Here is a 14522-nt window from a genome sequence, read left to right as displayed (position 1 = left end):
AAAATTAAGGATACCCAATTTGTGGAATTGGAAGCAACAGTGAACACAAAGCAACTTTGTAATTTCAAAGTGGAGACAAAGTTAGGGTTTTTTCTATATTCTTGAAGACGTAAATTTTATTATTTGAAGTTATTAATTACTACAATTATTTTGAAGGAATTTGAAGTATTATCAGCTTAAAATTTGTCATCTTGCTGGATTTTAATGGGGAGACTCTTGATTGCATCTGTTGCGTAAATTTCCTCTTTTTTATGTGCAAAGATATAACTTTTAAACATTTTAGTCTTATGCTAAACGAATTCTGATTTGGGGCTTTTTTGTGAGAGTATTTTGAGGTTTGCTAGCTCTTTTTTTTTTTTTTTTTTTTGGGTCAGCTTTAAATTGCCATAGGGTTTAGCTTTCTTTCTAGAAGGTTCAAATAGAGGGAAATGGATAGCGAGGATTCGTATTATTTATCGGACTAGTTTTGATTGAAGCATAGTTGTTGTTTGTGTACTGTGGTATTTAGATTCTTTTCTCTGAGATCTTCCCCCAAACCCCTTGTTTTTAATTCGTCCAATTATTTCATAAAATCTTACAATTAAATTGGTTACTGTGGTCACAACTATGGTACTATGGTTATATCCACTTTTCCCCGGCATTTGGATTGTGGAAAATTGGTTGCAATAGCTGATTAGAGGTATACAAAGATTAGTAATATGAAAATTATCGGAAATCTTTGTATTATTTCACGTAGGAATTATTTACTTATCTAAAGGGGTTTAGAGTTTTTATGCTGCTCTTGCCGCTTCTCAATCTGTGGTGTTGTTCGTAGCTCTTGACTGCTGGTGTTGTTACTTGTTGTGTTTTTTTGTTTTCTTTTTATGTCCTTTCTTCTACTATGATTTAAATAATAACATAAAGGATACTATAATGATTTATCGAATTACATTGTTTGTTCAAGGGAGCCTTTACTTAGTTATAGGGACTTGCATTTCACTCACTTCGTTTCATAATAAGTGATGATTGGAAGAATAAGATTAATTTGATCTTTAAAATTCTAAAGAAAAACTTATTTTTAAACAAAATGAAAAGCCTAAAACACTATTTATTTTGAAATGGAAGGATCATCTATTTTGAAAATAGTATGTCAACTGTTCATCGTGTAATCTTTTAAATATTAACTATGCATGAAATTGTATATCGAATTTGGTGTATTTACTACATCACTAAAGCTGTGTATTAGATGTAGAATTATGCTATGCATCGTAAACTATTGATGTGGATTTGTTATTTGTACGTGTAGATGGAAAATGAACATCGTACATGGATGTATGATAGGGTGTTACCTAATCAGCGGGGGTTGAAGGATGAATTTAAGCAAGGCGTTGAGGGGTTTATTAATCAGGCAAATATATTTTGTCAAAAGGAAGGGACAATTAGGTGTCCTTGTGCGGATTGCAATTGTATAAAGTGGTTAAAATCGGAAGATGTTAGGGCTGATCTTTGTAGTAAGGGTTTTATGGACGACTATTATGTTTGGACTAGTCATGGAGAAATTGAGGGTAGTGCCAGTAATATTTGCAATCATAATTTTGTTGTTGGTGAAAGTAGTCAAGATCCTAGATTGCATGATTTGTTTATGGGTGCTCTTGGGATGTACAATGAGGGTAACAACCAACAACCTATTGATCAACCTACCAATGAAGAGGCACAACGTTTTTATGCACAATTAGAGTCTGCTAGTCGTCCATTTTGCGAAGGCATGTCGCACTTTGCGTTGTCTGTTGCCGTTAGACTGCTAAGTATTAAATCGGATGCGAATATTTCTATAGCAGGCATGAACGCTATGATTGGGCTTATGAAAGAACTTAACCCGAACTTAGACATACCCGATGATTACTATAAAGCAAAAAAATTGGTTTCCAAATTAGGTCTCTCGTCTATGAAAATTGATTGTTGCGAAAAAGGTTGCATGTTGTATTATAGGGATGATGCAGATTTAGAGAATTGCAAAGTTTGTGGAATATCTCATTTTAAACAGCTTGCCAGCAGTAAGAGGGTTGTAGTTAAGGCGATGCATTATTTACCTCTTATACCAAGGTTAAAGAGGTTGTATGCATCACTGAGTTCCGCTCATCATATGAGATGGCACTATAAAAATAGAAGGCCACCCGGTGTTTTGTGTCATCCATCAGATGGAGAAGCATGGAAGCATTTTGATAGAACGTTTCCGGATTTTGCTAATGAACCAAGGAATATTCGATTGGGTTTGTGTGCTGATGGATTCATACCATTTTCTGTCTCAACTGCACCATATTCATGTTGGCCAGTCTTTGTCACACCGTATAATCTTCCGCCTCAGATGTGTATGACAAGTCCATATTTGTTCCTAACTTTCATTGTCCCGGGTCCACGTAATCCAAAAAGTTTGATTGATGTATATTTGCAGCCTTTGATTCACGAGTTACATACTTTGTGGCACGAAGGTGTTATAACATACGACATATCAACCAAAAAAAACTTCAACATGCATGCTACTCTTATGTGGACTATTAATGATTTTCCTGCCTATGGAATGTTGTCAAGGTGGATGACTGCTGGCAAATTAGCTTGTCCTTATTGTATGGAAAACACTAATCGTTCACTTTATAACACGGGGGCAAGAATTCATGGTTTGATTGTCACCGTCAGTTCTTACCAGTGGATCATGAGTTTAGGAGTATGAGAAATGCATTCAGAAAGAATAAAACTGAACATGACTTACCACCGCCAGGGGAGCAAATTTGGGAGAGGGTTAGGGACTTGCCTAAGGTGACGGAAACTCCACCTTCTAGATTAAATGGATATGGGGTTTAGCATAATTGGACGAAACAACGCATATTTTGGGAGTTACCTTATTGGAAGCATAATCTTCTCCGACATAATCTTGATGTCATGCATATTGAAAAGAATTATTTTGATAATCTGTTTAATACAGTGATGGATGTTAGGGACAAGACAAAAGATAACATAAAGGCCAGGAAGGACTTAATGGAATATTGTAGGCGACCAGAATTGCACCTACAACAATCAAAAAACAAAAATAGGATCGTTAAGCCAAAGGCCAGTTATACATTCACTTTGGAGGATAAACGAAAGATTTGTGAGTGGATAAAGAGTTTGAGGATGCCCTAGGGGTATGCGTCCAACTTGGGTAAGCGTAGAGATGTGGTAGAAGGAAAGTTGGTGGGTATGAAAAGTCATGATTGCCATATCTTCATGGAAACTTTAGTTCCTATTGCATTTCGTGGCTCACCCGAAAGAATATGGAAACCAATCGTAGAGATTAGTTTGTTCTTCAAAGAGTTATGTTCTAACACATTGAGGGAAGATACTCTACTTTTGATGAATTAGAACATTCGTGTAACCTCATGTACGCTGGGAAATTTCTTCCATGTGGTTTCTTTGATGTGATGGAACATCTTTTGGTCCACCTTGTACAAGAGGCAGTATTCGGAGGCCCGGTTCAATATAGATGGATGTACCCTTGGGAGAGGTAACTATTATAAATTATTATTTAATTTTTGAATATTGAATAATTCTTGTAGTTCCTATCTAACTTGAAGTTATATAGGAAAATTCGAAAATGTAAACAGTTTGTGAAACAGAAGAATAGGATTGAGGGATCTATATGTGAGGCCTATCTCGTTGTGGAAACCTCTCACTTTTGTTCTTATTATTTTGAGAAACACGTTCTGTGTTTGAGAAATAGGCCAACTCGAAACGATGAAGGTGAGAATGATCCTTTGGCCCCGCCAAAATCCATAGTCAATCGACCAGGCCGGGGTTCTAAAACTATTAAAAGAAGATTCCTAATTGATATGGAGAAAAAGTCCGCCACAACACATGTATTGCTGAATTGCCCGGAAGTTCAACCATATTATAAGTAGGTTTCAAATTATATTATTGAGTTTTTCAAAATAATCCACACTAATATGTCACTGACAAGCGTTAAATGTGTTGGACAGTTTGTTCATGGGTATGTATGGCTATGCTTCTGTTTATTCCGAGTTTAGCGAGTGATTCAAATGTTATGTAAGTGTTAAGTTATAAAATTCAACTATATTTCATTTTTTATAAACTATAAATATTTGCTAACTTTTTTTTTTTTTAACACTACGTCCACGTTAAGTTATAAAATTCAACTATATTTCATTTTGGGGACCAGAACCTTATGTCAAAAAGATGAAAAAAAAACAATGTCAATGGTTACAAATTCTGTACTGAAGAAAGCTCCAAGCATTATAAAAGCAATAATAGCTGAGTCTGGGTTAAAGGGGACACTAACAATCAGGATGGAGATATTGATTATTATGGTGTGCTCCAAGAGATTTTAGAACTAGAGCATCCTGGTTGGCCATACAAAAAGTTGATACTTTTTCGTTGTAAGTGGTTTGACCCAACACCAAAAACTGGTACAAGGATAGACCCACATTACAAAATTGTTGAAGTTAAGCATACAAGGCAGTATGGAAGCTATGATCCTTTTGTCATTGCACAAAATGTCAAGCAAGTGTATTATGTTCCTTATCCATTGCGTAGGGATAAATCGGATTGGTGGGTTGTTATTAAAACAAAGCCTGTGGATCGTGTGGAAGTCAAGAATACTTTGAATGTTGCATACCAAAATGAAATATCGAGTGTTCAAGAAATAGTGGACAGAGAATTAGAAAATGAATTGGAGCATCCTGACAGCATATATGAAGAAATTGATCTCGGGGAAGGAACTTCCATGGCAAATGAAGAGGAAGAACTATCTGTTGATGATGAGTACTCTTCTTATGAGGAAGATTCAGCAGACAGTAGTGACACAAGTGAAGAGGAAGAATTACCTATTGAAAATGAAATAAGCGAGGAGGAAGAATTACCTGTTGAAACTGAAATAAGGGAGGAGGATTAATTCGTTTGTTCCTTTTTAGAGCTAGTTCTTTATATTAAACATTTATTTAACTCCTAAATGCACACACTATTCAATATTCTTCTTCTCAGTCCCGAGCCCTAAACTCTGAACCCTAAATGTTCTTTGGACATGGATGAAAGCTTGTTTTTCGTTTGGGGGTTCGGGTTTGGGTTTTTGTTTTTGTTTGTGCTTATCATAAAATGGATGTTTTTTCCAGTAGCACCAGTAGCAGTAGCAGCAGCTTCAACTTCTTTTTCAATGCCAGTTATTTGTTTTGGTATTCTTATTATTGTTCTTGTTGCTTTTTTTTTTTAAGATGCCACCAAGTGGTGGTAATTAGTAAATTATTTTTGAGATGTTAGAGCAAAATTAGGTAGTCTTTGACTTTTTTTTAGTAAAAGTTGTTTAGTTAATTTTCTACATGCATGTATGTATGCAGACTAGTATTGGTGTTGGATTCTCTTAGTTTTTTTTTTCAATGGAATAAACTTCAATCTCATTATGCAGTAATTAGCTAATTACAGTAATGCTATATGAATATTACTCTTCCCTAACATACAGTGATGCATAGTCAGGCACTAACATACAATGATGCATATGAATATTACTCTTCTCTACTCTTTTTGTGCATTATGGGAGAAGATGAAATGTCCACTCCAATAAAAACAAACTTAATCCTCAACATATTAGTTTTAACAATCTCATTATGCAGCAATTAATTAATTTGTTATGTTCTAACAATCTCAGTTTACAGATGGCATCAAGTGATAAAAATGAGCGACATCGGAGTAATAGTTCGCGTGGGAAGAGGGCTACTAAGAGTAAGGGTGGGAAGAGTAATACCAAGAGTCAAGGAAAATCAACCGTGTCTACATCGAGGGCATCTCATTCTTCTATTCCACCATTGCATCCTCCTTCACATGGCCCGTCATCAAAGAGTAAAGAGAAATCAATCGTGTCTACACCGAGTCCATCTCTTTCTTCCATTCCACCACTGCATCCTCCTTCACATGTGCCGTCATCATTTTCACATTCTTTTTATGGTACTATGCCTCCCCTGGGCTATAACTCGATGCCTCCCCTGGGCTATAGCCCGATGCCTCCACAGGGCTGTTTCGGGATTTCACCTACTGCCCCTTTCTACAATATGCCTCCCCTAGGTTATTCCTCGATGCCTCTCTTTTATATACCTCCACCTGGAATGCATTTCGCTTACCTCGCTGCCATGGAACGATGTCCATCTCCAGAGACTCCTTCGTCAGAGGCCACTTGATCAGCCAGTCCACGCCTTTCTAGGCTAAATATTGGATTGAGAAATTCTGAGGCATCTCCTAGCCCTTCTTTGACTCCGTCTTCAGTTGATGGTCCAAATTTTCCATCACCTGGAAAGTTAGATCATCTACGGAGGGTGCGCATCATCGCTGATGGAGAAGGGTAAGCTTATTCTTTTATTACATTCTAATTCCTCTATTATTTTCTAATTATTGAGTTAACATTTGTTTTAAAATTGTTGTCTTGCAGGTTTTATCCTTCTAGGCCAGCTGCAAATGCAATCTCAATAGCAATACAAAAACTTTATAGTGGTGCCTTCGCGACGTGCGGTGAAGTGCCATGTCATACGCAGCAGGCGATCCTTAATGAGTTTATGGTATGTATTTGGTAGAGTTGATAAAGAAAAAAGTGTTTTACTCCATGCCAAACTACCCCTTTTGCTTAAATTAGCCCAAACAGCAAGAGCACCAAGAACAATAAGTTTCTGCAAAGTATCAGCAACAATGAACCTTAACTTTATTTTGTATGGATTATTAGCAGCAATAGAGTGGTACAACATCAATCATAACATGATAAAAATCAGCTAAGGTTATCATCTTTACTAAGTTCTTGAAATACCCAAATCAAGAAAACATACAAGGAAATTATTTATAAACCTAAAAAAGTGATAAAATTATTTATAGTTAAAAGGAAAGCATGAACCTGACTCCATTTTATTCATCCAACTGGTTGCTCTAAAACGTTATCTAGCTTAAACTTTGTGATAAACACACTTTACTCAGAGAGAACATGTATATTGGTTTTGGCACTTCAAATTCCATGGAAGATATCTTCTTAGTGTAGGCACTTCGGGACATTTGTTTCTCTGATGTTTGTTACATATTTGTTTGCAGAAAAAGTGTACATGGAACCCTGTTGAGGATAATGTTATTAGAAGTAATTTTACAAAGAAGGCGAGTTCTCAGTTGTCAAACATTTTTTTTGAAGCTCGAAAAAAAGGTCAAAAACCTGGCTAGCTTAGGACAGATTACTGGGAGGAGCTTAATCAATACTGGGCTATGCCGGAGTTTCAAAAGAAGAGCGCCCAGACAAAGGCAGCTCTAAAGTCTGAGAAGGGCGGCTCATAGCACACTTGTGGTTCAGTGTCCATGGGGACTGCTAGGAGGAAATTAGTATTGTTTAAACATTTGGATGGTAGCAAATACAATTACAAATAATGACTAAAACAACATTAACTTTGTTTATTTCATTTGCAGCAAGTTACTCTTGGTAGACCACCCAATCGTCATGAGGTATGGAAGAAGACCCATACGAAAATCGAAGACGGAAAAGAAGTTTGGGTCGAGCCACATGCAGAGGATACCTATGTAAGCTCTAAACTTATGTGGAATATATTTGACTAGTAATTTTGTTTTTATAGTTACTGGTAAGATCTATAACCTGCTAAAATTTATTTGAACTTAGCTCAGAACATAACACAATTGAAGCTAGTAATTCATACATGTGATATGAACTAATTGGATTAAATCTTAGCTGTTTTTGTTACACTTTAAAATGTTTGATTTGGTTCAAGACTTGTATATCAGTGTGACATTTTAGTGTGAGATCTAAAGACATCTAGCTTTTAAGAAAGTCTAATATGGCCCTTGGTGTGACACTATAAATGGACTTCTATTTGATAGTATTCCTAAATTAGGTCATTGCTATATTTAACTATTTCCAAAATACTTCTAGTAGAATGTAGACAGTTGGGCCATATCAAGGAAAAACCCAGTCGAAAGCACTCTCTGTTTTCATACAACCTAGTATAGTATGTTACAGAATACAAACTGATGCATTGATGCTGAGATTGAAAAAGTTCTGCTCCTCAAAATCCTATAACACTTAAAAAGTGCTCTGTATAAGTTCTAAAGCAAATCTGAAAAATATAAGTAAGCAAATCGAGACTACTGCACTCTGGATTATCACTAACACTAGAGATAGAATTAATGGATATGGATTGAAACTTGGGAGCTGAAGTGAGCATTTGGACAATTTCCTTAAAATTAACAGGCTCGACTCTATAAATTTTAGGAGGTGTTGGTGGCATTGGGGCAATTGGTTGTTTGATCATTGGTTTTGCTGGGAGCCTTCAAACTCCGTGAAGTGAGGAGTGATATAAGGGTAATGTTTTGTTTTTCTTTACTTCCCTTTGTGGATATGTAGAATATGGAATAGAGCTAGAGGAAGAAGAATTAGAAAAAGAAGAAATAGCTACGTATGAATACGAATTCATTTTAATTTTTAGTGATGCAGGTTTGTCTTAACAGGAAAATTTACTAGGAAGAATACATTTGCGGCGTCTGCTCTTGGTTTGCTTATATATAGAGAGAGAAAGGTGACAAACTTGAGCAACTTGTCTTAAGATAAACTCTCCCGTTTTAATTTAAGTGTTTTATTTTTCTTCTTAGTGGTCTGTTTAAAGAAACATATTAAAATATATTGATTGTGTAGGAATTATTTACAACGTCAGTATGTAAGTTAAGAAAAGTATTTAATTCCTCATATCATCGAGAAAGCTTAGTCTTCAGTCAAATACACTAAAATATACAAGTTGTAAAATATGGTAGAGCTTTCTATTAGTTATGTTTGTTGGAAGTATAGTTTCGTTTAGAAAGATAGTCGTGAGAATTTTATGTCTCATTAGTTAGTAGCAACAGTTTACTTGTTTTCCACTTTGGTTTATTCTATGGACACAAAATGGATACCACTGCATTCAGGCTTATAAAATCAGAACTTCCTTCGAAGTCTCATATATTAGCAGTTAGGTACAAGGAAATTTGAGTATTTTTACTGATATTTATCTACTGCTATAATGTTATACTGTAGTAGTTTGTTGTTGCTAGACCCGTAACAGAGAAAAGTAGAGGTTAATCTTACCTATCACATTATTATTTATGTATTGGCTAAGGAGAGTTGTAAAAATTTATCTTTGGTAACTTAACATGTAATATGCAAGAGAATTTTCCATTTGATTAACGAGGAAGATTCGGGAAGTTAGTATTGGTGTGAATCTTATCTTGTATTTTTTGTTTTTCCCTTTTCAGAATTTATTTTATACCGTTTGTTTATATACTAAAGTTTACTTTTTATGTAGAATCAGTATAATCAAGCGATGGAGGAGCTCAGTAGAAGTCAGTCGACTGATGATCAAGGCAATACAATCATGCCATCGGAGGAACAAACTATCTCCTGTTGGTTGGACGTGGTCGGCGGTGTGGATAAGGGAAGAGCGTACGGCCTTTGCTCTGAGAAGAACTTTCACCGCCTCCAGTGTGGATTGCAAGGTATAGGAAGTTCTGCCACTGTTTCAAATGAGCAGCATGAGGAGATGAGACACAAAATTTAGGAACTTTCTAGGAATTATCAGGAGGAACGGAATAAAAGGTTGGAGGAGGAGCGACATAGGATAAATCTTGAGTCAGATGTCAAAGAACTCAAGAACCAGGTGTGTAACCTCATCAAGTTTCCCCGCTCACCGCCCCTGAGCCCCGATCATGATGATGGTGAGGATGTAGAGGATCAGGAGGATCAGGAGCATGGAGATGATGAGGATCAAGAGGATAGAGAGCATGGAGAGGCTGAAATGGAGTATTAGGTGTCCGTTGTTATTTTTGTTCTAACTTATGTTATTTTGGATTGTTTGAAGTCTAGTGGGATGCTTTTGATAGATGTTTGGATAACGTCGAAGTTGGCTTAATTTTAATGTTTGAATTATTTCGAAGTATTTTTTATTATTGTTTTGATGGCTATTATTGGTTGTGTTTCTGTTTCTATTGAATCAGCTATTGATTTTTTTTAACAATAGGTGGTACAGTAAAAAATAGGCACTGCTTGCCAAAATAATACCAGAAATATTGAGGGACTTACCGATGCAGTCCCTCAGTAACATGTGTAATTGCAAATCTCAGATTTTCAGGTTACCGAGGGACGTCCCTTGTTATTTTTCAAATATCAAAGTACTTTTCATTTAGCTTACCGAGGGACATTCCTCAGTAAAATAAAAAATATAATTGTTAAATATTTATATTTATCGAGGGTTGTCCCTCGGTGTATTTAAAAATTTAATTTGATTAACATTATTATACCGATTGCTGTCCCTTGGTAAATAATATATCAATATTATATATATTTTTTAAGCACCGAGGGTTGTCCCTCGGTATATTTAATTTTGCTTGAATATGAGGGAAGGGAAGTACTGAGGGATGTATGAGGGTCTCTATCGGTATTTGCCGAGATTGTCCCTCGGTATTATTTACCAAGAGTCAAATTACCTACAAGCCTAGTACTGATGGTGTCCCTCGGTAAATCCTGGTTATCGATAGACGTCCCTCGGTAAATTCCCTAGGTAAATCAGGATTTTTTAGTAGTGACCTACCTCGAGGCCGAACAGGTGCCACGAATATCCATCTCTAGCTTCATCTTCCTTCTACGGAACGCGTCCGGATACGGTAAGGTCTAACAAGGTAAGCAACGCATAAAAGTAACACGTAGAGAATATTCAAACTACCAAGATCCCAAAAGAGTTCTAAGAGACCATAAGGAGAAGGACCCCGGACCCACAAGGGAAAAATCAAACCTTTTCTTTAAAACTCATCTACTAGAATCTCCAACAATCAACACCCTAAAGTTCATAAATATCTAACCCCCAATGAGGGTCCAATTCCCTTAAATACCAAAACCCCCAATTTCTAAGAAAAAACCCCACACTTAATCCATTTGAGAAACCCAAGTTAAAACTTAGAGATTGGAGTTTGAAAGTAGTTTTCTCAAGCTAACAATAAGCTATTAATCCTCAAACACCAAGATTCCACTTAAAAGGCACATTTACCCACCTAGGGTTTTCCTAATCTTAAAGGTGTTTCCCCAAATCCCTAAAATCCTAACATGAATAAAACCGTGGAAGATAAGGACAATCCAGGGAAGAATTGAATTAGGGCTAGGGGTTACCACTTCAAGGACTCTTGAGCTCTTTGAAATCAGCTCCCAAACCAGTTCTTGAAAATATGACATTGGGTGAAAATGGGGTCCAATCACAAAATGAGGAAATAAAAGCTAAGTCTGATTTAGCGATTTCTGCTAACGCGAAAGCCCACTCGCCTACGAAACATGCTTCGCAGATGCGAGCTTAAAAACTTCACAGAAATCCTACCTACGCGGACCAAACTTTGCCTATGAAGGCTCACAGAAGCGGCCCGCCAAATGCAGAAGTGGATAACCTACTTTCAAATATTTTAAGGTGGGGAAATTCTTCACCCTTACTCGTAAGTCCGACGTGCAACCACTGTCAGTGCGAACCCAAACGAGGGGTATTTTAGGGAAAAGAGAAGGAAAGTCAACAAATACCAAATGGGTCGTTACATCAAATATCAATTAAAAGACCATTCATCCTCAAACAGGGAGTAACCGAAGGGAGATGCACAGGATCGGCAGATATTTGGAGACATGTTCTTCCAAAGAATTCTTCTCAAGCACGTAGAATGATTATTCAGGGATGTCATTATACCTCATGCCAAACCCCAAGGCACCAATCACTGCTTATGAAGTAGCTCTTGTCGTGAGTAATCCGAGCTATCCGATTGAACACACATGCTGAATTCGTAACCTTTCATAATGAAGAATGATCAAGAAACTTCAGCTCGAAAGATCATAGTAATGCTTCAATCCGTTGGTCATACTGTCATGAATCACGTTACGTCATTTAGGTACCGGAAGTGGCAGAATACACAGGTGGTGAGTCTTCTCTAGTTGTACATCATTCAGGGATTGGTTGAACACCCGACAATAGCCTTGTCAAATCCACAACAGCATTGAAAAATTATACTATATTAGTTGAACACTCAACAAGGATCTCGATGGTCTGATAAGCTTCGCCAGGGTTATACAACAGTCGGAAGATGGATTTGAATCATACTAGGGCAGAATAAATACTCCTCAAAGGAAAATAAATTCATACAGATTCCGCATTTGCGAAGAAAATACACGCAGTTGCGCACTCGCCGGTGCGAGTGACTATCCGCATAGGCGACTGTCTCTAAAAGAACCAAACTCGCAGGGGAGGATGGAATTCACTGAGGCGTTTTTGTGAACGCGGTAAAATCTACCACAGAAGCAGCTCATATAGGGAGGGCAAAAATTACGGAGCCAGTACCTTCATCCGCACATGCGGATTCACTGAAGTGGCCCTGTTCGCTTAAGCGAAAGTGGGTAGATTCAAAATGCTTCAGTGAAGTAAAACCCTACCACTTCCCACACCCCCACAAACACTCCACCACCCAAACTCCACTCCCTATAACCCAATTGTTAACCCCCTTCCTCGCTCTCACTTTTCTTAAAACTCTCTCCCATCCTTATCTCCTTCCCATTCCCAACACTATCACACCAAACCCATAAGAAAAATGGGTGCAAACTCAAGAAAAAGAGCGACTTTTCAACAACTCTCACTCCTCCCCAATCTCTTCTCCATGATACGTTTATCACTCCCCTCATCCTATAGAATAGATTGAAGGTGCAAATCTGAGTTTTTTCATGCCTATAAGTTGAGGATTTTGGGTAGATTTTGTTGTTATTTAACCTAAGATCATGCCCATCACAGCGTATAGTACTAGGATTGCTCGAAAATTTGTCGAAAAACAAAAGGACATCGGGTGGGGTGTTTGAATGGTTGTTGGTAGGATTTTTTTTTTTTTTAAATTTTGGGGTGTTTGTTGCTTAAAATAATGTTTTATTAAGTCTAATAACCATGCATGCTTGAATAAATAAAAAAATTTAGGGTAAAATAAAGAATTTTGTGTTAAAATCAGTGAGAAAATCAAAGGGAGTCGCTGGGTGTTTGAAGGTTAATGACGATCACCCTATGCAGAACAAGTTTTGCTGACGGGGGTCCGCTGATGCATAACACTTTGTGCGGACGCGTAAAGGGACTAGGGGTGGGTACTTCCGCGGATGCGGGTTAATTGTCGCGGATAAGGGCTCGCTCTTGCGTCACTTGTTACACAGTTGCGAGGCCTGCATGAAGCAGGTTGTCCACCTACACAGACAAGTTCACGCTGAAACGGAATCGCTTCTGCGCCACTCCCTCCTCAAACGCTAGACCTGCACAGAAAATTCGATGGGTCAATTTCTTGGTTTCTTTGGCTCGTCTGATGAGTTTTAAATTGCCGGAGTTATTTCAATCATTGAACCCGTACTGGATTTTGATTATTGCAGGTACTAATTGGTGAAAAATAGATCAACAAGGGAACGAAAATGTTGCTCCGGCCCAAGAAAATATCGGAGGAGGTATCAAGGGTGATTTTAATGCCACCCTCTTCATGTTCCGAGACTGCCAGACTCGCAATTTTCAAAATCTGTTGGATAAGAAACTCTTGCTCGAGAAGGGATCGATATGCGCAAAGTGGAGGATCGTCTTCCAGACTTTTACCAGTGTCTCTATCAAATAGGCTGGAATTGCTCTATTGACACTCCATGCCTGGCAAACCAACATTGGCTAAGAGAGCTCTATGCCAACCTAAAGAGCGTGAGGTTTCTTGAGCTGGATTCAGATATTATTATCCGGGGTACGGTAGTGAAGTTGAATGCTGAGGTGATGAATTCTCGATATAGCTTGGACAACCATCCTGTGGAGCTAATGCAGGCTAAGGATATTTGTGGAAAGGGGGACTGGCTGGTCTCCAAACCGGTTGCAGAGGGTGATAGGGGCAAGATTACTTGGGCTCGCAAGAAAACAGGGATCCAGAACACGTACTACACTGCCGAGGCAAAGAGGTGGCAGTCCATCATTGCTCGTACGACGAGCCCTTTGTCAAACACCACTAACTGCAGGTACACTCGTGCCCTTATGATTGCTTGTTTCTTGGACGACGTTCCGGTGAACGTTGGTTATCAGGTAATTCAAGAGTGGAAGGATTACTTGCATCTGGGCGGCCCGAGCTTGATTTTCCCTTTGTTGATTACTAATTTATGCCGACATGCAGGGGTTACGACCCATCCTATAGATGATCAGATTGAAGTGGATAGGGAGTTGCACCCAATGAGGTTCCATGGGGAGGGTAGTGTTACACCTCGGACATCCCGTGTTGTTGTGCTGTGAATAGATTAACGCAAGATTAAGGAGAACACGGAGTCCATATGACCTTAAAGAGAGTACTTGATAGCTTTAAAGTGCGTACTATAAGATTTTGAAACTATACGAATCGGTGAATCTAAGTTCGTTGAAGGAAGTGAAATATAAGTTGTGTTCTGGAAGATTTTGTAACAACCGAGCTAATGTTGATCAGTAACATCTTGA

General features: G+C 37.9%; 2 protein-coding genes across 4 annotated transcripts; both read left to right on the top strand.

Moving 5' to 3' along the window:
- Positions 1 to 1285: 1285 nt before the first annotated feature.
- On the top strand, positions 1286 to 2707 carry LOC132062391 (uncharacterized). The gene has a single exon (XM_059454971.1). The coding sequence runs from the start codon at positions 1286 to 1288 to the stop codon at positions 2705 to 2707; it is 1422 nt and encodes a 473-aa protein (XP_059310954.1).
- Positions 2708 to 6110: 3403 nt separating this feature from the next.
- LOC132063018 (uncharacterized) lies at positions 6111 to 9921 on the top strand. Of its 3 annotated transcripts, XR_009416302.1 has the most exons (5): positions 6111 to 6355; positions 6443 to 6569; positions 7087 to 7365; positions 7454 to 7560; positions 9330 to 9921. XR_009416302.1 is itself a non-coding variant. In XM_059455468.1 (3 exons), exons 1-3 carry the CDS (start codon positions 7342 to 7344, stop codon positions 9579 to 9581), a joined length of 381 nt encoding a protein of 126 aa, XP_059311451.1. In that variant the 5' UTR covers positions 7234 to 7341; the 3' UTR covers positions 9582 to 9921. The 3 variants fall into 3 exon arrangements, 2 of the variants coding, with proteins under 2 accessions (XP_059311451.1, XP_059311450.1); XM_059455468.1 differs by lacking the exons at positions 6111 to 6355; positions 6443 to 6569 and having other exon boundaries at positions 7234 to 7365; positions 7450 to 7560; positions 9336 to 9921; XM_059455467.1 differs by lacking the exons at positions 6111 to 6355; positions 6443 to 6569 and having other exon boundaries at positions 7234 to 7365; positions 7450 to 7560.
- Positions 9922 to 14522: the final 4601 nt, after the last annotated feature.

Source organism: Lycium ferocissimum, chromosome 7, assembly GCF_029784015.1.
Source record: "Lycium ferocissimum isolate CSIRO_LF1 chromosome 7, AGI_CSIRO_Lferr_CH_V1, whole genome shotgun sequence".
NCBI lineage: Eukaryota > Viridiplantae > Streptophyta > Magnoliopsida > Solanales > Solanaceae > Lycium > Lycium ferocissimum.
This window is presented reverse-complemented; position numbering and strand designations above follow the sequence as displayed.

Coding starts and splice junctions, on each gene's coding strand:
- LOC132063018 (XM_059455467.1), top strand. CDS start 7,342: ATGGGGACTGCTAGGAGGAAATTA. Junction 7,366..7,449: donor GGACTGCTAGGAGGAAATTA/GTATTGTTTAAA, acceptor TTTCATTTGCAG/CAAGTTACTCTTGGTAGACC. Junction 7,561..9,329: donor CACATGCAGAGGATACCTAT/GTAAGCTCTAAA, acceptor CTTTTTATGTAG/AATCAGTATAATCAAGCGAT.
- LOC132062391 (XM_059454971.1), top strand. CDS start 1,286: ATGGAAAATGAACATCGTACATGGATGTATGATAGGGTGTTACCTAAT.